The 21,715-nt window shown below is 39.3% G+C and overlaps 1 protein-coding gene across 1 annotated transcript; it reads left to right on the top strand.

Moving 5' to 3' along the window:
* The first annotated feature begins 793 nt into the window (after positions 1-793).
* On the top strand, positions 794-18,412 carry LOC119739894 (endoplasmic reticulum-Golgi intermediate compartment protein 1-like). Its single transcript, XM_038215019.1, has 10 exons — positions 794-1,008; positions 2,133-2,194; positions 3,303-3,375; positions 4,798-4,886; positions 5,945-6,069; positions 6,872-6,979; positions 10,358-10,424; positions 12,314-12,414; positions 13,860-13,982; positions 15,465-18,412. Exons 1-10 carry the CDS (start codon positions 989-991, stop codon positions 15,570-15,572), a joined length of 876 nt encoding a protein of 291 aa, XP_038070947.1. The 5' UTR covers positions 794-988; the 3' UTR covers positions 15,573-18,412.
* Positions 18,413-21,715: the final 3,303 nt, after the last annotated feature.

The raw sequence follows: 21,715 nt of genomic DNA, 5'->3' as shown, positions 1-21,715 counted from the left end.
TCCATGGGCCTAGCAAGGCTCCTGCAGGGGATCGCCGCGAGTGGCTTGAAGCACGGAGCTATCTCCTCGTCATCCAGAAATTCACCACAGCTGATTGATAATTTAACTCCTGGAGATACTCCCAGTTATTTCAAAAGAGTAAAAATTCAATTTAAATCCGATTGAGACTAGGCAAAAATTAAAAGTGTGAAAGTGAAATTGTTCGAGGCAAAGTTTGCGTTTCAACTTTCAACTAACGTACTAAACGTCTTTATTTTCAAACTACTTCAAGCTGACAGAGGGATCGGGTCTGACGCCCCAACAGTAAGGAGTACCGACACCCCCCCCCCCCCTCCCTGGAAGATGTCTTAATCCGCCGGTGCTATGCGTCTTCATGTGTTGAATTTAGCTAGCCATTTGTATGTCGGAAGGGAACACTGCACTGGGTGATAGCATACAGGCCCGTCCCGCCCCCCCCCCCCCCCCCCCCCCCCGCCCCGGCCCCCGGTCCAGAAAAAAAAAATTCACTGCCCTGAATTTTTGTTCCCCTGAAATTGCAGATTTATGGGTGCCGCTACTGGAAAGGAAACAACCATGGATTAAACACCCATTTAAAAAAAAATATATCCGAAGTGATTGCAATTGGGGGGGGGGGGCTAATGATTCTGTTTTCTGCAGCGTCCGAGTTCTGCACATTACATGTGTAAATTGCCTTTGAGTCGGCCAATCACAAGCCACCATGTGGTTGTCGAAACGTAGCCATGTAGTCTGGTTCCGCTTTCGTGCTCTACATGTAGAGTTTATGCACGTTTTTTTAATGCGGGTCGAAGTTCAGACTTCCATTGCACACACGTGAATGAACTTTAATATCGTCTGTCCGTCCGGATCCATGATAATATTTATTTTCCGTGTTTACAAGAGCTTTTCCAGATCAACAAATATACTTTGCAGATTGGTATCTGGTTATGTTTTAACTCCCATCTAAGATTCTTGATAAAGAGAGACAATCATGGGATTTGACGTTAGAAGGTGAGAAAGGCATTGCGCCCAGTTTCCGAACATGTCTCGTCAATGTGGCCTATTCTAAAAAATGTCGAACTTTGTCAAATTTTGATTTTCACATTTAGGCCCTAGGCTTAGTTTGTATGTTGTTTTGCTTTGGAAGCATATCACCCTCTTTATATAGGCTAATCAGAAAGTGCTGCCTTTTTCAGGTGTCTATTTTTTGTAGCCTACGTATTTATGAAGCTCAGTTAGATTATAATTATAAATACGCAGTGACGATCGTTAGTCGTTAGACGGCAGCCGTAACGCATTTCCCATTTTCTGTCGTTACGGTAGTAGGCCTACTGCAACTTTTATAAAAACATGAGAACAAAATATAAAATTAGAAGGAAAAAAGTGAATTTGAACGTTATGAAATTCGGAATTTATTTCCCTTTTAAAAAAAATCCTCCAAAGCCTCAGGTTAGAAAAGGAAAAAAATTTGAGTGCAAAACTGAGATGCGAACCCGCAACCTCGCGGTGCAAAATCCTACCCTCTATCGACTGAGCTGTCGCACTGCTCGCTAAAACGTGGGGAAACAAATAATTATATACCTGCGTGCGTATCAAAAAGTATCATAGAGGGCGCTAAACAACGGCTGCCGTAACGATAGCCACTTCGTAGATTATAATATAAGAAATATCCCAGGCTACATTTTTAAGCTCTGGCAGGAGCTAACTATGTACATGTCACTTGGTGGTCAGTCGGTAGGTCTGTCTGTCTATCTGTCTGTCTGTCCCCGGGAAATTGACCAAAAACGAGCCCCCTAAGTTTCCCATAAAATATAACTACATGTACCACATTTTAATTATGAAAAAAACCCAATAAATAACATACTTAACAAAAACTGTGAGTAATAATTCATAAAGTTGTTTATGAAAATGTTGTAAATGGAGGCAAGATACCGGTATGTGCAGTAATGTTATAATAGTCATGTGGTATATAGCACGCTATAAACTTAGGCTTCTTTTGGTTAAATTTCAGAGCATGATTTTCACGTGTGAACTATTATTAGCTTTCCATGTACATTGTAAAGTTGATATCATGAAATACAAACATGTACACATGAACTAACTTTGGCTTTGTGTGTTTTGGTTTGTTAAAACAGGCTTGATGTTTACCGAAAGATTCCAAAGGATTTAACGCAGCCAACATTAGCTGGCGCTGCTGGTAAGTTACAAACAAAAGGAACCCACCCCAACCATAAACCAACCCCCAAAAAAACACCCAAAACCCAGCCCAAAACCCAACCCAAAACTCGACCCAAAACCCAACCCAAAACCAACCCAAAATCCAACCCAAAACCCAACCCAAAACTCGACCCAAAACCCAACCCAAAACCAACCCAAAATCCAACCCAAAACCAACCCAAAACCAACCCAAACCCAACCTAACTCCAAACCTAACCCAAAACCCAACCCAACCAAAAAACCCACCTCAAAACCCAACCCAAAACCCCAAAACTGGACCCAAAACCCAACCCAAAACCAACCTAAAACTCAACCCAATACTCAAACCCAACCCCAAAAAACAACAACTTCAAACTCAACTCCAAACCCAACCTCAAAAAAACCCACCCCAACCATAAACCAACCAGAAAAACCCAACCCAACCCCCAAACCAAACCAAAAATCCCAACTCCTAACTCAACCCAAAACCCAACCCAAACCCCAAATCCAACCCTAAACCTAATCCAAAACCCAACCCAAACCAAATCAAAAACAAAAAACAAAACCTAAAACAAAACCCAACCCTCCCCCCCCCAAAAAAAAAATGATAACAAATGATAATCAAAAACAAACCATAGATAACAGGAAGGTAGGGTTTCAGAATTCATTGTTTATTCTCAAGACTTTTGAGTTATTTTGGGGCTGAATCTTGCAGCTGAGTCGAAACTACATCACAGATTCAAGTAAAAGGTCTTGTTTTCAACAGATTATTTCACCCCTTTCGGAAAGATTTCCATATACGAAGTTCACTCAACACCCTGTGTACAAACCCTATGAGATTGGACTGAAAAATTCTAAGTGTTTTCTAAGAAAATGCTTGTATTTTCTCACTGCTCAAATTGACTTTGATGACATGAAATTGCTATCTGGGGGCTTGTTCTCAATACAGAGGAAAATTAGTGAACTTCTTATATGGAAATCTTTCCCCCCTTTCTATTTATGGTCGTGGCAAATTAATTGAAACACTTTTAATCATATATGTAAACGTACTCCAAAAATGCTGTTGAGGCAACTGGAAAAGTTTGTTTTTTGGTTTTTTCTGTTTGCAGTTTCAATATGCAGTATTTTGTTCATTGTGTTCTTACTTCTGTCGGAGTTCACCACTTTCATTAAGCCAGATGTGTAAGTACATATAATTTTAATTTTCTATTGTGCTATTTTTGGTTTTGGTTCGGTTTTTGTTTTGTTTTGTATCGCACAAAAAACAAACGTTACCTGTGACCAGGCGCCTAGCCGGTTTTAAATGTACTGTAGGCTACATGTATTTGTATAAAAAATAACGCCCAATACATTTTGTATTTCTTCCCTTAATAATACTCGTTTTAACCAGCATTTAAAATTGTGGTATGTAAATCTGCAATTATTTGAGCATATGGTTGCAGACATGTTGGTATAGGCAGCTATAATTTGATGTGCATATATACATGTTTGCAGAGCAAATTGTTTGACCAGATGGCTTTGCCTGTGCTGTGATAAAATCCATATTTAAATCATCAAACGAATTAAGCATTGTAATGTACACATTTGTATTAGGGCTGTCCATTTCCAAATATTTTAGTATTCGATTACTCAAAACTATGTTCGACCAAATATTCAGATATTCGAAACTGCCAATTTTTTTTTTAAAAGACTCATTGCTTTGATTTAAATTATTATTTACACATGAAATCTTCAAATGACATATGAAAATTAAAAACTACTGCATGGGGGTTGTCTAAAAATTAACAAAAGTGCATAAAAATAGCGATGTGTTTTTTCAAATCCATCTGGCATTTACATGTAAAACTTTTAAAACAAATATAAGCGATACATAAATGATAATATAGCACCTGCATACATGTACAAGTAAATACAACAGACTACAAATAAACAAACGGCGTTCACAAACAGTCACGTGACCAACCAAAAAACAAACCAGCAATACAAAAACAAAACGAAGCAACTAGTCAAATGGGTGTACAGATGTAACAAGAACAACAACACAAACAAACCAACTGACAAACAGACATTACAGGAATCAAACATGTGTCAAATGTATCGGAGACCTCCAGAAAATAATTTTATAATGCATACAAAAAACATGTACATGTACATCCAGCGTGTAAATGTTTCAAATGCTTATTTTCTTGCATTAACCCTAATCCCTTGGGTATTTTTACTAGAAAGTATCCTGCATCCGCCGAAATCCATCAATTTTGCCATGCAAAATAATGTTGGTGGCCTTTGAGTCCATCAGAATCCACCAGTTAGACGAGAGTAAATCTGTTGAGATCCTGAATCCATCAAAATCCTGAATCCATCAAAATCCTGCACTAACGCTATATGTAGGCTTACTGTCCCGAATCCATCAAAATCCCCCAACTTTTTCAATACATATGGAGGTATCCTGATTCCACCGAAATCCTTTCAAAACAGGGGTGTGGATTTTGATGGATTTAGGTACGTTAGGGTTAAAGCAAAACCCTTAAGAGATACTACGGGTAATATACCAATTTGGCAGCTTCCTGGTATTAGATTTTTTTTAATTTTAATTTTCCCCTGCAGAGTCAGTGAGCTGTACGTTGATAACCCGGGAACAGTTGAAAGAATGGATGTGCGACTTAACATCACCCTCCCACGACTATCATGCTCAGGTCAGTTGTTTTCTTGGCTTTGATTTTGCTGCAGCTTAACTTAAAGGGAATGTACATCATTGGCTTTTGCTATAATTTTCAGAAATGAACTATTTGAGGGGTAACTATAATAGATCAAATATTGTTAACCTGACATGTTTGAAGTTTTGTGTTCGAAAATGCTGGAAAAACCAAGAAAAAACACAAATGGTGGAGAAATCTGGTTCCCTGACTCCACTAAAAATAAAATGGATAAATTTATAGATGCCAGAAAATTGTAAGGTAAAGTAACCAGTCTAGCTTGCATCCCGTTTATGAACATGTAACCAATTAGCAAACAAGATTTGCACTGAAAAAAAAATGGTGAATTTGGAGCAGTAGTTGAAAAAAAGTTAGGTTTTTCCAACGGTGGTCGGCCGACCACCGGTGGAAATTTATACAAAAATACCATTTTGTTGAAAATGACTTCACACCAGGTGCCATAATTTTACAACATGCTTGAGACTGTCATTTACCAACATCCTAGTAAGGTATATCATAAAAACTTGGTAGTTTTATTTTTCGATGTTTGCAAATATTGTATATTCCCTTTAACACATCGAACCTCGGAGAGCTAGAAGTATGATAAATTCACTCTCGAGACATTCTTTTCCTTTCTTAACCAGTTCGCGCCGGAATTATGTTTGCTGCAAATATTTCAATTTTGAAAAAAAAAACAAGATATGGCAGATTACGTTTGATATACAGCCAAACGCCACAAATAGGGGGCCTACTGATTCGCAAGAGTCGTTTCAACAGAAATGTACATTTCATACCGCAACCTCATATTTTTCAACACTCCGGGGTGTGCCCATGGAACGTAAATTGTACCACAACAGGCGGTGCACAGCAGCCAAGTTCATAAACAACGCATGGCCAGCCTCCACAAACTTCTCAGACTTTTTGTGTGTGTATCAAACAGATTGGGGGTTAGCGTGTTTAGACGTCATCCGCTTGACGTTTTAACCCGTTTTGTACTTGATTCACTGTTTGATGATTATTTTCTCTCTTTTTTTATGTCACTCTCGAATGGCCTCCAGTTCTCGGGTTAGACATACAAGATGACATGGGCCGACATGAAGTCGGGTATGTTGACAACACAAAGAAGAAGCCTATCAACAACATGAAAGGGTGTCTGTTTGAAACAACATTCACTGTGAATAAGGTATCTACTGCTGCACTTTCTTATTTTGTAACTACAGGATATGAGGAGACCTAAAGTCATGTTCGCTTTTCACTTTCGTTCAGGCATGAGATTTTTCAGACTTTTTGAATCTGAGAGAAAGACATTTAGACATCAGTATAGAAAGAAACACATCTTTCAGGCCAGTCATCCAATTTTCAGATTTTGTTTTAAATTGACAATCCCATCCCTGTTTGTGGCGTTACCATTTAACCCTAACCATCCCAAATCCTCCAAAATCCTTTTTGCAAATTAGAAGGAATTTGTAGGATTGAGGTTACATGGCAAAAGTGCGTTGCTGATTTCGGAGGACGCACTGTGTCAATGTCTTGGGCCGGACCTTGTGTTGTTTATGCTCAGCCGTGCATAAATTTAGTCCTTGATTATACTTGAAATCCTCCGCACTGCTTCAGGATGTCACTGCCTCTGCCTCAGCCTATTGACAGTCATAGCCGGAGGATTTTGCAGGATTCAGGCAGTGGTCACCTCTCCACAGACCATATTCAAGAAATAATGAAGGAATTTGCAGGATTGAGGCTATATGCTATTTTTCCATGAGGCCAATTGGAGGATTTTGCAGGATTGAGGCTACTTCCTAGCAAAAAAGGCCTAGGGAGTTAGGGTTAAAGAAAATATATCAGTATGCTCTAATCAGTATGATCTCCTCAAGATGATCAAAGCATTCTGATCGGAACGTTGAGTTTCACAAACAACCGGTTCTTTTCAGCACCACACACCTTCTCAAAAGAGATTCATCCATTTTTTGCTCATTTTTTTTCTTCAGGTTCCTGGGAATTTTCACGTGTCAACGCATGCGGCGGGGATGAACCAGCCCTCCAAGCCTGATTTTGCCCATTTTATTGACCAGGTGTCCTTTGGTGATGATTTATCGGTAAGTACGTGTACCTCAATTAGGCACAACCTTCTAACCAGAATAAATAATCCTCCTGACCCCATCTGCAAATACATTGACCTTTATCAAATTTTTCGATTGCTGTTATTTTTGGCTGGGCAGCCGTTTATTCAATATGCCAAACTTCTTGTTCCCGCCCGAAGCTGATAGTGCAGAAGTGTAATTATAGTTAGCAATGTTGTAGCAGATTGTTCCCGCCCGAAGCTGATAGCGCAGAACTGCAATTATACTTAGCAATATTATCACAGATTGTTCCCGCCCGAAGCTGATAGCACAGAACTGCAGTTCTTAGCAATACTGTAGCAGATTGTTACACCAGTCACATAGTTAAATTAACATTTTGACCAGTTTGCCCCCGGTCTTTCAAAAATTGCTGCGTATGGACATGAACGTTCTACGTGTATATATACAGCACGCGCTGTATCAGGGGTTGACGCGCATTTTGGTCACGTACGCGTATTATGATGTTCTAAAAAGGACACATTTTCCGTTTTAAAGTTCTGTCCACGGATCACAAAAAAGGCGTGCGTTCTTTCAGCAAAACGAAAACAATTCACACACATCCTTATGTGATTTGTTTTTGTTTTGCTGAAAGAACAGTGAACTTTTTGTAAACCGTGGACAGAACTTTAAAATGGTGGTTGTGTTTAAAACTCTGTAGCTTGAAAAGTACATGAGTGATTTGAATGATTTTTGTACTAAAAGAAAGCTTAAGAATGCGGCTTTGATATCGTACATTTCGAAAGTGCTTCATGCAGAACTGCACTAAAACAATGGTCCAGACATTTGGGTTTCGTGTTTTTTTACTCACCCTGTAGTTGGTTGGGGTTTTTTTATAGATGCAATTTTTTGTGTAATTTTTGGCTGGGGAAAATTGGAGTCAATTCGGAATGGAATTGCGATTCCTGGAAGGGATCAAAATCGATTCCAAAAATGCTAGAGTCGCCCAAGCCTACATGAGATTGGCAATCGGATGCAACTGTCAAGTATGAAGTACAGCGGAAAAAATAGAAGTTATTAAAATAGATATGTTTACCCAAGATTTATCGGCAATCAAAATATTTGCAATGATTAAACCCTTATCTTGTTCTGGACCACCCAGAGTGTGGTTGCAAGTTGAAACTCAAAGTGTGTCATGATCGCTTTGGATACTTTTGGCATTGACGTAAATTTTCACGAACTTTTTTATTTGTTTGGCGATATCAGAAGGTTAATGGGGTGCTGGAGCACATACTTTACATACAGTGGCCAGTGAGTCACGGCTATACTAATTTGTGATTTGTGGACTCTTTAAAGCTACAGTCCATCATTTGCAGCTATCCAGAAAGTAACTGATGTAATTATTGTTGAAAAACATACATGGTTGAAAGATAGTAAGGAAACTAAACACCCTGTGAAATTATTCTTTCTGGCATGCTGTCATTGTGAAGAAATTAACAAAAGAAGGCCTTTGCAACGATGCGTCTAATTCATGAAAAGGTGCGCAGCTTGTGCCATGCGTGAGACTTATGCAAAAAATTTGTTGCGCAGCTGCGCAATAAACTTTTGATCAATTTCACAAAACTTGGTGTAGCTGCGCAACGTTCTAAATGATTTAAAAATCATGGACGAGAATAAAAACAGCATTTACGATGGCTGTTTGTGTGTGAAATTGTTCGTTCGCGAAACACTTGTTGGATCACTTCATCCTGCCATTTTGAAAATTATTTTGTCTGACTTTTTTCGGAATTGTTCAGCAACTCTAAAATTTATGTTATGAGTAAAATAGATATCTTCAAACATAAAGTTGTGAGTTTCTTGTATGAACCTTGATAAGTTCCTTGACAGTCCCAATTTGCTGGTAAATTGTCATTTGCAGTCGCTACACCACAACTTACCCCACCTAAAAAATGATTGCACAAGTTACGCCATAATTTATTGCGCAAGTCGCGGACTTGCGCACTATTTGACTTACGTGAAATGTGTCATAAGTTGCGCCATAATTTATTGCGCAAGTTGCGGACTTATGCACTATCCGACTTTCGTGAAATCTGTCATAAGTAAAATGTTGGGCAACTTACACAATACATTTTGGCGCAAGCAGAGTTGCACATTGCGTAAGGTTTCGTCAAATCAGCTGCAGCCCTATATCTTCACTACGTAATTACCAGCATTCCCAAATCCGTGAGTACATGTACGAGTACAAGTACCAAAAACTGTACATGTACTTGAGTACTACCGGTAGTACGAGTGCAAGTACGAGTACTTTCCACAAGGAGGAGCAAATTTCAACATGTCATGTGTTTTCAACGGCTCTTTGCTATGAAACTAGGCATTAAACAAATAATAATAATAATAACGGAGTCTTATATAGCGCACGTATCTACCAACAATTAGGTACTGAAGGCGCTGGAAATTATGTCAATTATTAAAGAAAGGTAAATAAAGTTTATGAGAAATATGAGACCCATTATGTAGCACCTTATAATGGTTTACAAGGTGCTGCGGCGCACATTGCAGCCACTGCCAGAAACACCGGGGCAAACCCCTTCTCTTAGCGATAAGTGTTACTGGGTTCTTTAACGTGCATTACACAACACAGGACCTATGGCTTTACGTCCCATCCGAAGGACGGAGCAATAATGGTAAAGTGCCTTGCTCAAGAGCACAAGCACAGTGTTCCCACGGTCAGGATTCGAACCAATGCACCACGGCACACGAGTCGAACACCATAACCATTGGACCACAGCGCCCCACAAAATGCAGAAGCCTCCCAAACAGTAGAAAACTGCTTCTTTTCCTGCATGTAGTGCTTAATTTTCTTGCGGGAGAACATTTGCAAGAGAATGAGTACGAGTACATGTACTTTGTCATGAGTAGTTGAGTACGTGTATGAGTACGAGAACAAGTACCAAAACACATGTATGACTAGGGTAAGGAGTACTACAACACTGCTTCAGGATACTGGTACTTGGAGAAATGCATTTTATGACAGTGTTCAGTAAAGTGCTTTTCCAACAACATGGGCCTTATTCACGAGTCGGCCATTATTGGATTGAGAGAGGTAAAATCTTGATTTTTGGAACTTGTGTAGACAAATGAAACCAACTTCATTTCTAATTAATTCTAGTCTGCTTCAATGAATAATTGAACATTTGTAATTAAACATTCCCTAATGTTTAAAGCCAGATTAAAAAAAAAACAATGACAGTAAATAAGGCTGCATTGTGTCTGCATAGTCTGGCGCCATCCCATTCAACAGGTAACAATAAATTAACTACATTCAGTGAACTTGACAAAAATCTCCAACTCGTGAATAAGGCCCATGTACATGTACAGATATTTAGAGATGTCTTGCTCTTTTTTTTTTCTCTATAGAATTCATCGGTTGGCGAGAGAGCAGCTTTCAACCCACTTTTAAAAAAGGACAGATTAGAATCCAAAGGTGAGACAAGAAATGGCATTCTTAGTTATGGGGGATCAGGTTTACTGGTGCTTTTTTCCTCGCCTTGTTTTCTTTCAGTGCCTACCTGATTCTGTGGGTTTTCCGTGGAGTGCTGTGGCCTCCTGGTTTAGGCCAAGGACCCCACTAGAAATTAGCCCAAAGACGTTCTTGGGCTATTCCGGCCAATTCCTGAATTGTTATATTGAAATAGAAATACATGTAAACAGTTGCACAAGCACAAGGCTGGGTCAATGTGCCTGTTTTGAGTATTGTTCTTGCATGCTTCAGAGTTGGGCACAGACATTATTTCATGCAGGGGTAGTACAGGGTAACGAATCCCAAATGTTGGGACCATTGTTTTAGTGAAGTTCTGCATGTAGCACTTTCAAAGTCTAGGATATGAAAGCCCAATTCATAAGCTTTCTTTAAATACAAGATGATTCAAATCACTCAAGTACTTTTCAAATTACGGAATTTCAAACACAATCGCCGTTTTAACGTTCTGTCCACGGATCACAAAAAAGTATTAAGTGTTCTTCCAGCAAAACGACAACAAATCGCAAAGGGATGTGTGTGAATTGTTCTTATAATAATCAGAATCTCTAATCAAAAAAATAAGAATCTGTGAGGACCGTGTTGCACAATGAAACTAGCCTTCCTTAGTGATCAATAGGAGCATCCCATTTTCCCTAAGCTTCACCTTGGAAAAACAACAATTCGTGGATCCCTTCTGAGGCTAGTTTTACTACACAACACAAAGCAGTCAATATTTGTATAATGTGCAACAGTCAAGTGCTGATGGTTTAATGGCTAGAACTAATAAATTAACATTGTATCTTTTGGGTGTCAAGTCAACTGTGCTGCGCAAAGGTTGGTTTTGATAGAATTTGGCCTTCAGAAAAAAACACATGTACAGCGTGTGTCAATAAAAATGCTGGATTCAAAGCGATTTTTTTCTGAGAAAATTATGCTACTGGTGTGCCTAATTTGATAAGGATTTGATTGTCCATAATTTCATCTTTGACAAGATTTTTGTTTGGTGGAATTTGGACTTTTGTTCAAAAGTTATGACAAGTTTTGTGAAGCCCTTCTGAAGCGGGTTGGTCTGATTCAATGACCTTATTACAACGACCAGTTTGTACAATGTAGGTATGCATTGAAGACAATTAAACCAGAACAAAACTTTCTTTGAAACAACTGATGATAAGTATCACTTAAATTTAATAACTGGACTATCATTGTTTCAAAGCATCATGAATTATTGACTAATAACATTGATTGTGGACTAAAGGATTATGTAAGCCTAATCCTGCCACACATGTCCTTCTTTGTGATCCACAAATACTTTCACCTGTACTGAATTCAAACCTTTCATTAGGTATGTGTGATTTCACAAATCAGACCAGCTTGGAATTTATAACCCTTCTTCAATGTACTCTATCTCTGGACAGGATTGTCCAAATGAGATGGGATAAAAAGCATAGTGAAGAGAAGGAAAGGTACTTTGAAAAGAGGGTTAACATTATGATGAATAGGGGTGGTTTATATTCTTAATATTTTTGTTTCTAATCCTGCATTTTTATTGACACACGCTGTATCTGTTGGTTGACTTTGGTTTGTGGGTTAATTGTTGTTTGCATCCGGTTTCATTTTGTAAACTCCTTATCTGCCAAGGTTGTGAATCACGCTTTTTGTAACTCTAGTTTCACAGACGGACTTCTGCAAACTTCGTCACGATATGTGTTGACATGGGTCAGCGAGATGAACCCTGCAGTAGTTTGAGAGTTGAGAGACGCGTGCTAAAATTAAACCTTGTCTGAAAATAGCTTGGTATCGCAAACAGGCTCTTGACTAGATTATCAGTTGATCCCTTTGTTTGATCTTTTCAGCTGAGTCGTCCCATGACTATTACATCAAGATTGTCCCGACGGTTTACGAAGATCTCTGGGGTAACCAGAACATATCCTACCAGTACACCTTTGCTTACAAGGTACATATCTTCCACCAGATGCATTCAGGGGCGTTAATCCGGGGGGGGGGGGGGGGGGGGGGGAATTTGGGAGTATATCCCCCCCCCCCCACACTTTTTGACAGGTGGAGGGGGGCATTGGATCATCCTTTCCCACTTTTTCTTGGTGAGAAACAAAATATGCGGATTTTGAGGTATCTAGCCCCACTTGTTGACCGGGGGGGGGGGGGGGGGGTATTGGATACTCCTCTCCCACTTTTTTCGTGGTGAGAAACAAAAAATGCGGATTTTGAGGTATCTTTCAAACTTCCCAACAAATAATGTATTCAATAGAGACCCCCGGCAGCTATTTTTTTTATAAATATTTTTTTCAGTAATTATTTGTATAAGTGGTAAAAGTCCACTGACATGAAAAAAGAAAGAAAACCAAGCTCCAAAACCATTCTCCAAAACTATTTCATGTAAATGTACAATGCTCCGTGAAAATCGGCGATTATTTGCCAGTATGCATAATAGTGGTCTGTTTTGAGTGCGGATTGCGCCCCCCCCCCCCCCCCCCACTCCCCTGACATCAAAAGCTGGATGCGCCTCTGAAAAAAGGAAGCACATGTAGCATTAACAGTGGTCTTGCCAGGATTTTCATCCACAGTGCATTTTGGAAATAAAATCTTCAATTGTGATGCGATCAAGCTGAATGAGTCGTTTCTCGGGAATCTTCATTTGGAGATTCAGTCCAAAAAAGGCCCACTTCATCACATCACTTCATCACATCTCTTGGTGTTCTGACATCAATAATTTTTGAATTAAAACTGGTACCAGCATGCTGTTTTCAGAGCAGTAATGCTGAGATTGTGCTCTTTTCAAGTCTGTAAATAAAAAATTGACCAGGGTTGACAAACGACTCATTTTAAAGCTTGATCGCGCCACAATTGTAAATGTCAGTCTTGGGAACGACTTGTGGAGTGCTGTGGCCTCGTGGTTAAGGGCACTGGATTCGTGGTCTGTGGGTAAAGCTGCGGGTTGTGGGTTCGAGTCCACCCGGGGTCATGGTGCGTGTGCCCTTGAGCATGGCACTTTGTCACTCACTGCTTCTCTCCACCCAGGAGTAAATGGGTACCTGTGAGGGCAGAGATGGTTATTGTGATTGAATTAGCTTGTTTGCGCCTAACAGGCAGCATCCAGCTGTATACTCCCCAGGGAGCTGAGATGGTATTTGGAATGTTTAATTGGCCCAATGATCAGGGATAATAATAATACTGTAAGCGCTGTGATTTAGTTTACTAATAAGAGCGTTCTTAAATGCCGATTATTATTATTGTTATATTATTATGTAATAGAATTGCATGTTTATTTCTTACGCCAGTTGAGTCATGCACTCGAAATGATGCGAGCCACTTGCTGGTAATTACTGCAGTTGTGTTGGGTCACGGAAAATTACCCGAGTCGTGCTATTGAATTGATTTCAGGAATATCAGAATATGGGTCACGGCCACCGTGTTCTGCCAGCGATTTGGTTCCGCTACGACATCAGTCCAATCACGGTGAAGTATCATGAGAAGCGAGCGCCATTTTATTCCTTCATTACAACCGTGAGTACAAACAAACAATTCTTCTATACTTTGGCAGATTAAATTTGAAGTGTGATGGGGTCTGGTACATGAAACGGCCTCAGGTCGACCTTGCGACGACACAGAACAGTTGGCGACTGACTTTTCAGGATCACGCTGCGCCTGACCTAAAACTGTCCGGATCAAATCCGTCGTCAATATTTTGCAGAGATGCCAACATTTACGATTTAGGCGTAATTTATACGATTGATTCTCCCCGATTACGATTGTTTGATCCTTATATGATTTTCTATGATTTTCCAAGATTTTACGTGAATAAAATAATGTGTGCACAATTTGTAATACATGTAGTATCTTGACTCCTGTCTTTGCATAGCGCATAAAAATGGGAATTTGGTATCAAACTATTGGGTTTGCGATTTTTAGCGCATAAAAGAGCGCCGACATGATCACTCAAAGTAAACGAACCCAATTGGGTATAACACTGGTTTCCAAGTGTGCACATAGGCAATACATGGGAGTAGGTTGGAAACCAGTTACGGACGGTAAAACCAAATTGCCCCAACGTTATGCGTGCGCCCTGGGGTGGTGAATTGCACCTCGTGCAGGGAATTTCTTGTTTTTCATTAGGTGTCTGATGCCAAATTACGCTTTTCAATTTTGAATGTTGGCATCTCTGATTTGGTGAGCTGAGTGTAACTGTGATGATATAAAGACGATTGGCATCAGTTGGCACTAAAAAAAACAATCAACAGTTGCAAGAGTACAACAAATTTCACATTCTGCGCAGCGACGGAACAGGCTCCCGACAGGCGTGAATAAGTCACAGTTGACCTGCGTGAAGTTACGATGTCGTGCGCCCATCCAGGTCATATAATTTTATTGTGACTGAAGGGTGATGTGCAAAGATGCCACTCTTAGCCGGAATTCCGGTTTTTAAAAAAATCTCACACAATTCAGGTTTTTCCGGCCATCAAAATAAACTGAAAAAAGAGAAGAAAAACTGTGGCAATGCGTTGATTTTTACCGCATTAGCGCTCTCTAGTTTAGTACATTTTAGGCGCACGCACGGCACAACGTTGTTCGTTGAAGTAGTCTTAGAAACAAGTCGTTGTTGTTGCCAAGCCTGCATGCGATACAGGCGACCAACGTACTTACACGCGTGCTTCACTGCGTGTGGGCATGTTGTGTGCTAAGCACACGTAGCATTCCGCCTGGGAATCAAGTCTATCATTTCAGTTACCGGTGGTTTAGATCGCAGTGATATATATGAATTAAAAAAGTGCCGGGTACCAACCATGTTTTCGTCACGCGCATCGCGTAGTGCAAAGGTCATGTACACAGACAGTGTTGTGGAAACGTGCATGTTTCGTGTCGAATATTACGTTGGAAATTCGGGTAGGCAGAATAAATAAAGTTAAAATGGCTAAATTCAAAGTAATTGAACGAACCAACAGCTAAAAGGCCATCTTTCTTTCATTTTTCCTGTTTCGGATTGGTCAGATATGTGCCATAGTGGGTGGTACCTTCACTGTTGCCGGTATCATCGATGCCTTAATATTCACAGCGGCGGAGGTCTTCAAGAAAGCTGAACTGGGCAAGCTCCATTGACTAACAGCAAATGTTATCCTTGTTTTGTTAATTGCCTGATGAAGGCCCGTAGGACTATTTGCAATTTCGCAGAGACAAATTGTAGAGGAAAACCTTGCTTGATATAAACACTTGACTGGTACTGGTTATCTGTGAGATTGTTTTTTCTTCTGGCATGTTGCCATTTCGAAAGGGAAAAAAAATAGATTTTAAGAAACTTCAAACATTGTCAAGTGGTACATCTTGTTAAAATTGTTGGTACGCAAACTCAACCTAGCTCTTCATTCAGACAGTGTCAGGTTCAGTTTGTTGCTCTGTGGTAACCGACTCTGCTACACGTTCAACTCATGAATATTCATGAGCTAGTGCCAAATTCTAACTGGTCAATTAACCATCCCATGCAGGCGAACGTTCAGTTTGTTGCTCAGTGGTAACCGACTCTGCTACACGTGCAACTCATGAATATTCATGAGCGAGTGCCAAATCTAACTGGCCAATTAACCATCCCATGCAGGCGAACGTTCAGTTTGTTGCTCTGTGGTAACCAACTCTGCTACGCATGCAAGTCATGAATATTCATGAGAGAGTGCCAAATTCTATCTGGTCAATTAATTGCCCAGGCTCCAGCCATATTCTTGTACCACGGCAAAGACAGTACCTTTGAATGTGGGGATGAACGGTTCGTAAAGTGGAGCTTTCTGTGAACCAAAGTTCATACAAAAACCTCTACGTTGGGCTTACACTATTTTCTCGATAAGTACATGTACGTGTATATCTGCTGAGATGAACTTAAAGGTTAATTTATTTTTGAACAGATTAAGAATTTCAATTGTGTTTGCTTCTCAAGCCATTCCAAGAAAGGATTAAAGGCTAATAATTGTGTGGGCCTCTACTTTAAAGTGGTTTTAACAGGATAGAGCTTTTGTCAGTCAATAATCCTTGTTGCAAGGAGTATCAGTACAGGTTGTTCCCAAAAATAAGGTTTACACTTTTCAGATGCAGATTTCTCAAAACAGGTACGTTGAAATTGTTTTAGATACATCTATTCCAAAACTACAAGATCTTGGTGATATACGTCTATGGTGAAAACAGCGTTGAAAATTAAGCCTAAATCAAGAAATGACAGCCATTTACAGAAAAATGGTCAAAAACCAGTTTGTCCACACGTGTGCATGAGATTATGGTCTTTGTTAATGCAGTTCTTTCTGTGTACAGTGTTATTGTTGTGATCATGTCTCATACCGACAGACTTGCGTGTGGACAAACTGGTTTTTGACCACTTTTCTGTAAATGGCCGCCATGTCTTAATTTAGGCTTTATTTTCAACACCGTTTTCACCGTATAGGCCTACCACCAAGATCTTGTAGTTTAGGAATATCTGAAAACAATTTCAACAGGTCTCTTCAATTCTGAGAAATCTGCGTCTGAAAAAGTGTCAACCTTTTTTTTGGAGCACCCTGCAGAATCTTAAAAGCTGATCAATGACAATTACTTTTCTGTTGGTAGCATGTTTGCATCTTGACTCTGGTGTATTGGTTTTTTGGTGTAAATTTCTTTGTGCCTTTTTCTTGAACAATTTAAAATTATGGGCTCCGTGCACCAACAAAAGAGGGCGCCACTGCGTCTTCGCGTGCGCGTCAGGCGTTGTTGTCGCGCGAATACCCTAATACTAATCCCCGCCTCCAATAACTTTGGATACATTCGAAATACGCAGTGGATGGACCGGGAACCAGTCTAGGTCACCCCAACTCTCCTTTTTTGGCCGTTGATGGGGTACCTGTGCACTGAGCCCATATTCCCCGTGCTTTGACAGACTTTTTTCCTCTCTTTTTAAATGTTCAACTTGTATGTTTTACTTGAATAACATTACAAAACCTCAGTTTTTCTGTTTTGCGTGTCCACAACCCTCTGGAAAAAAAGAGATTATTTTGGGCACAAACAGATCCGCCTTGCAACGAGACTGGCTCCTGGTCCTTGACATTATCCGTACTGATTACGGGGTGAAGCGGGAACCAGCCTACCCCGTGAGAACGAAAGTATTGTCGGGTCGCAAATAATCATTCAATAGCTAGATATGGGTTGATTTTTTGGGGGTCCATGTCTCATTCAAAAGGGACTGACTATTTTATTGCAAGTGGTTTGAGCTTAGACCAGCACGTACTACAGCACCACGAAAACGTTTCGCTCCTAGAAGTGAGTTGATCGAAAAGAGCTAATTACAAATAGGCCTAACTGATTATATTGCAAGAAAAATAGCAACTTATAAAAGAAATCTATTTTCGGTATAAAATTTGTAAAAATAGCACGGGGATGACACCTTTCATACAATATTTACATGCATTTTGCAATGCATTGACACCACTCAGAGAATGTGAAAGGCTTGGTTAAAATATTGATGTTTGGTGGATCAAAAATGGCGAAGTGGTTCGGGGATGGGGCGTTTTATGACATGTGCCAAAAATACAAGGGTAGACGTTTGAAATCCACTCAAGGTTTGATATTTTGGGTGACGATGTGTACCTGGTATAAATGTTTATGCGAAGGCAGCAAATTATGGTCCAGTTTATTACAAAAAACCGCGATGGCAGAAACAGACACTGATATCGTACAACCTAAGGATTGTGATTTTGTGACTAACTTTTTATGTACATGTAGGCCTACGTGTAGTTCGATTCTCTTTTTTTCATTTCTTGTTTTAATTTTTTACTTGAATTTATATCTGTTTTGGGATCATTTTGTTCTGTTTGACCAGTTTGTCAAGAAGGTTAACAAAACGGAGTGTCTTTCAGTTTGGTGGCAGTTTGTATAGAAGCCATGGCTGCCATATGATATGAGTTTTATGGGGTAAATGTAAAAAAAAAGAAGACATTTTGATCCATGGGCTGTAGGCTGTGCCTTTTGAATTTCTAAATGTGAACGTCTGTTGAAACTAATGCTGCTTTTTACATGCAATTGTTAATGACCCCTTTTTTTGTCAATGCTTCATCCATTAAAAATTCTTTTGATCGTTTGTGGAACACTGGTCGGCGAAATGCCAAGAGACATGAACAGCTGTGTGTGGGCTGGGTTTTACGATGATTGAGTGAAGTGATCCCAATATGATTGACTACCCTTTGTGAATTTGTATCATTCACCAAGCATCTGTGTTCCATTACAGGATGACATTTGCATGGAAGAGATGTAAATTTAATATTGTACAAATAATGAATGTTTGTGAGTGCAATGGTAAGAATAATTGCATGAGGTGACAGATGAAATGTTCCATTCCACGAGGCGAAGCCGAGTGGAATGGAACATTTCATCTGTCACCGAGTGAAATTATTCTTTCCATTGAACGAACGTGAAACATTCATTATTTGTATAATCAAATATGGCGATATAACGCAATAGTAGGGCGATATTATACAAATAATTAATGTTTGTGAGTGCAGTGGTAAGAATAATTTCATGAGGTGACGGATGAAATGTTTTATTCCACGAGGCGAAAAATGGAACATTTCATCTGTCACCTCATGAAATTATTCTTTCCATTGCACGAACATGAACATGCATTATTTGTTTTATATAACACCTGAATAAATCCTTGTCATCTGATTGGTCGACTTTTAATAGCCAATTTGTTCAGGTTAAAAACTGTTTTAAAAGCTCGACAAGTTCATTATATTTAATTTATGCAAACTGTTCAACAGGTTGAGAACCATCATATTCAGTTTAGCTCGATTTTAAACAGCGCCACCACCGGCAGCAGTGACACCGTGCAATGGAAGTTCTATTCACCGTGCAATAGAACTTCCATTGCAATGTGCGCCGCCCGTTGGTATGAATAATTCAATGACATGTGATCAACGATCCACCAATCAGATGACGGGGATTTATTCAGGTGTTGTATAATGGCTTTTATTGCCTTGTTTCAGGTCCCATTTGAGTGTAAGCTTGAACATTTCTTGTTCAAGCCCTCCAACAAAATTGAGTATGCAGTGTTTATAAAAAAATTCAAAAGCAACAATATTTGTCAATGAAGGTTATAAAAACAAAATACTTGACAATTTCTTGTTCAGCACAGTACAGGGTGTCCCTGAAGAAAAGTTGTGCTAGCAGATAGCCTTTAATTTCTCGAAAACTACTTAACATAAGTATTTCATCTCGATGGAGCACATTAATTATACTCTTGTGTATAATCAGTGAAAATGCCATGAAAATCTGTTCATGCAAACCAGAGATCTAACAGATTGTAAAAGGATATGGGTTTTTCACCCATTCCAATGGGATTTACACAGTTAGTGATATCAGTGCATCAGATTGTCATGGGCATTTTCACTCTGATGTAAATAAGTTAACTGTGTAAATCCCATCCCATTGGAATGGGTGAAAAACCCGTAGCCTTTTATAATCTGTAAGATCTCTGGTTTGCATGGACAGATTTCCATAGCATTTTTACTGAATAACAGGGGTATAATTAATATGCTTCATCAAGATGAAATACTCAGTTGAGTAGTTTTTGAGAAATTAAAGGGTATATCTGCGTGCACAACCTTTTGGGGGAGACACCCAGATTATAAAAGGCTATGGGTTTTTTCACCCATTCCAATGGGATGGGATTTACACAAGTGGTTTGCATGAACGGATTTCCATGGCATTTTCACCGATTATGCAAAAGAGTATAATTAATATGCTCCATCAAGATGAAATACTCATGTTAAAGGGAATATACAACATTTGCTTTTGCTGCAATTTTCAGTAATAAATGGATTTGGAGGATTAGAATATTATAGCAAATATTGTTAAACTGACTTATTTCACGTTTTGGGCTTGTAGATGCTGGAAAAACCAAGAAAACCAATCTTGTTCTTGTAGTCTGGTTCCCTCACCCCACTTGAGATGAACAGAGCAATTTGTAGACTTTGGGGAATTGTAAGGTCAGAGAATCAGTTGGGCAGGCTTGTACATCTTCAAAGGTGTGTAATCAATTGCAAAGAAAATGCGGAATAACTAAACATAGTTTTTTAAAATAAGCCAGTTTTTTCCAACACTGGTCGGCTGATCAGCGCTGGAAAAATACAATTTTTCTTGAAAATGTCAGCACACCAGGAGCCACGATTTTACAGGATGCTTTAGACTGTCATTCCCTAACAATCCAGTCAGGTATTTCGTGATAATTTGCTCATTTCGTTTTTTGATGTTTGCAAATGTTGTATCTTCCCTTTAAGTAGTTTTTGAGAAAAATTGAAGGATATCTGCTTGCACAACTTGTTTTGGGTCACCCTGTTTATACAAGCATTGATGGAGGGATATTCAAGTGATTATTTGTACAGATGAGGAACATTTTTTTAAATTTTGGTTACTGTTGAATTATCCAAGTATAATTGAAAGGCCTTTTGTTTGTTCACCACAGATTTGGCACTTTTCACCGTTTTAAATTGTGATGCATGTACATATACAATGTACATGCACATGAAGAGTGTACAATAGTCTGGTGAAGTGATCCAAAAGCTATATAAGTATGGACCAAACTCAGTACCGGGATAAGACAAATAAAATGACCAAACCAATTAAATTAGGTTTTGCCCTTCACCGACGTTTTTAAACACTGTATACTCAGTGTGTTACCTCCCGAGTGAAAGTTGGAAAAATCACTCGGGTGGGACTCGAACCCACGACCTCCTGCTTTCTAGTGCAGATGTCTTACCACTCGACCACGGAGCTAACGGGATCGGTTGGCCGGTTCGAATCTGATGTACATAGCAGCGGGTACCGCATAAACTATTATAAGATGGAATTTTGTAACACACTGAGTATACAGTGTTTAAAAACGTCGGTGAAGGGCAAAACCTAATTTGATTTATATCACCCCGACGTAACATTCCATCTTATAATGACCAAACATATTATCAGTTATGACATATTTTGACCAGTGAATCAATTGAAGTGGCTTGTTAATACGTAATTGATGAAATCAGATTTTGCCAACCTTCGTTATGTTACTTAATTTCTTTGCATTGATTTTAATTAATTCCTGTTATTAAAAAAAATCTATTGTCTGTGCAAGTACGACATGCTCACGCACAACATAGTGTAAGCCTTATTTTCTTTTTTCATTTTTTTCATTTTTGTTATAAATATAAAGCCTTTTTAGTGGGCATTTTTCTGGGAGTGGTTATGTTAGA

Source organism: Patiria miniata, unplaced genomic scaffold, assembly GCF_015706575.1.
Source record: "Patiria miniata isolate m_02_andy unplaced genomic scaffold, ASM1570657v1 HiC_scaffold_4, whole genome shotgun sequence".
In the NCBI taxonomy this organism is placed as follows: Eukaryota; Metazoa; Echinodermata; class Asteroidea; order Valvatida; family Asterinidae; genus Patiria; species Patiria miniata.
Note: the sequence above shows the minus strand (reverse complement) of the source record. Positions and strands in the feature narration are given on the sequence as shown.

Coding starts and splice junctions, on each gene's coding strand:
- LOC119739894 (XM_038215019.1), top strand. CDS start 989: ATGGGATTTGACGTTAGAAG. Junction 6,070..6,871: donor CAACATTCACTGTGAATAAG/GTATCTACTGCT, acceptor TTTTTTCTTCAG/GTTCCTGGGAATTTTCACGT. Junction 6,980..10,357: donor CCTTTGGTGATGATTTATCG/GTAAGTACGTGT, acceptor TTTTCTCTATAG/AATTCATCGGTTGGCGAGAG.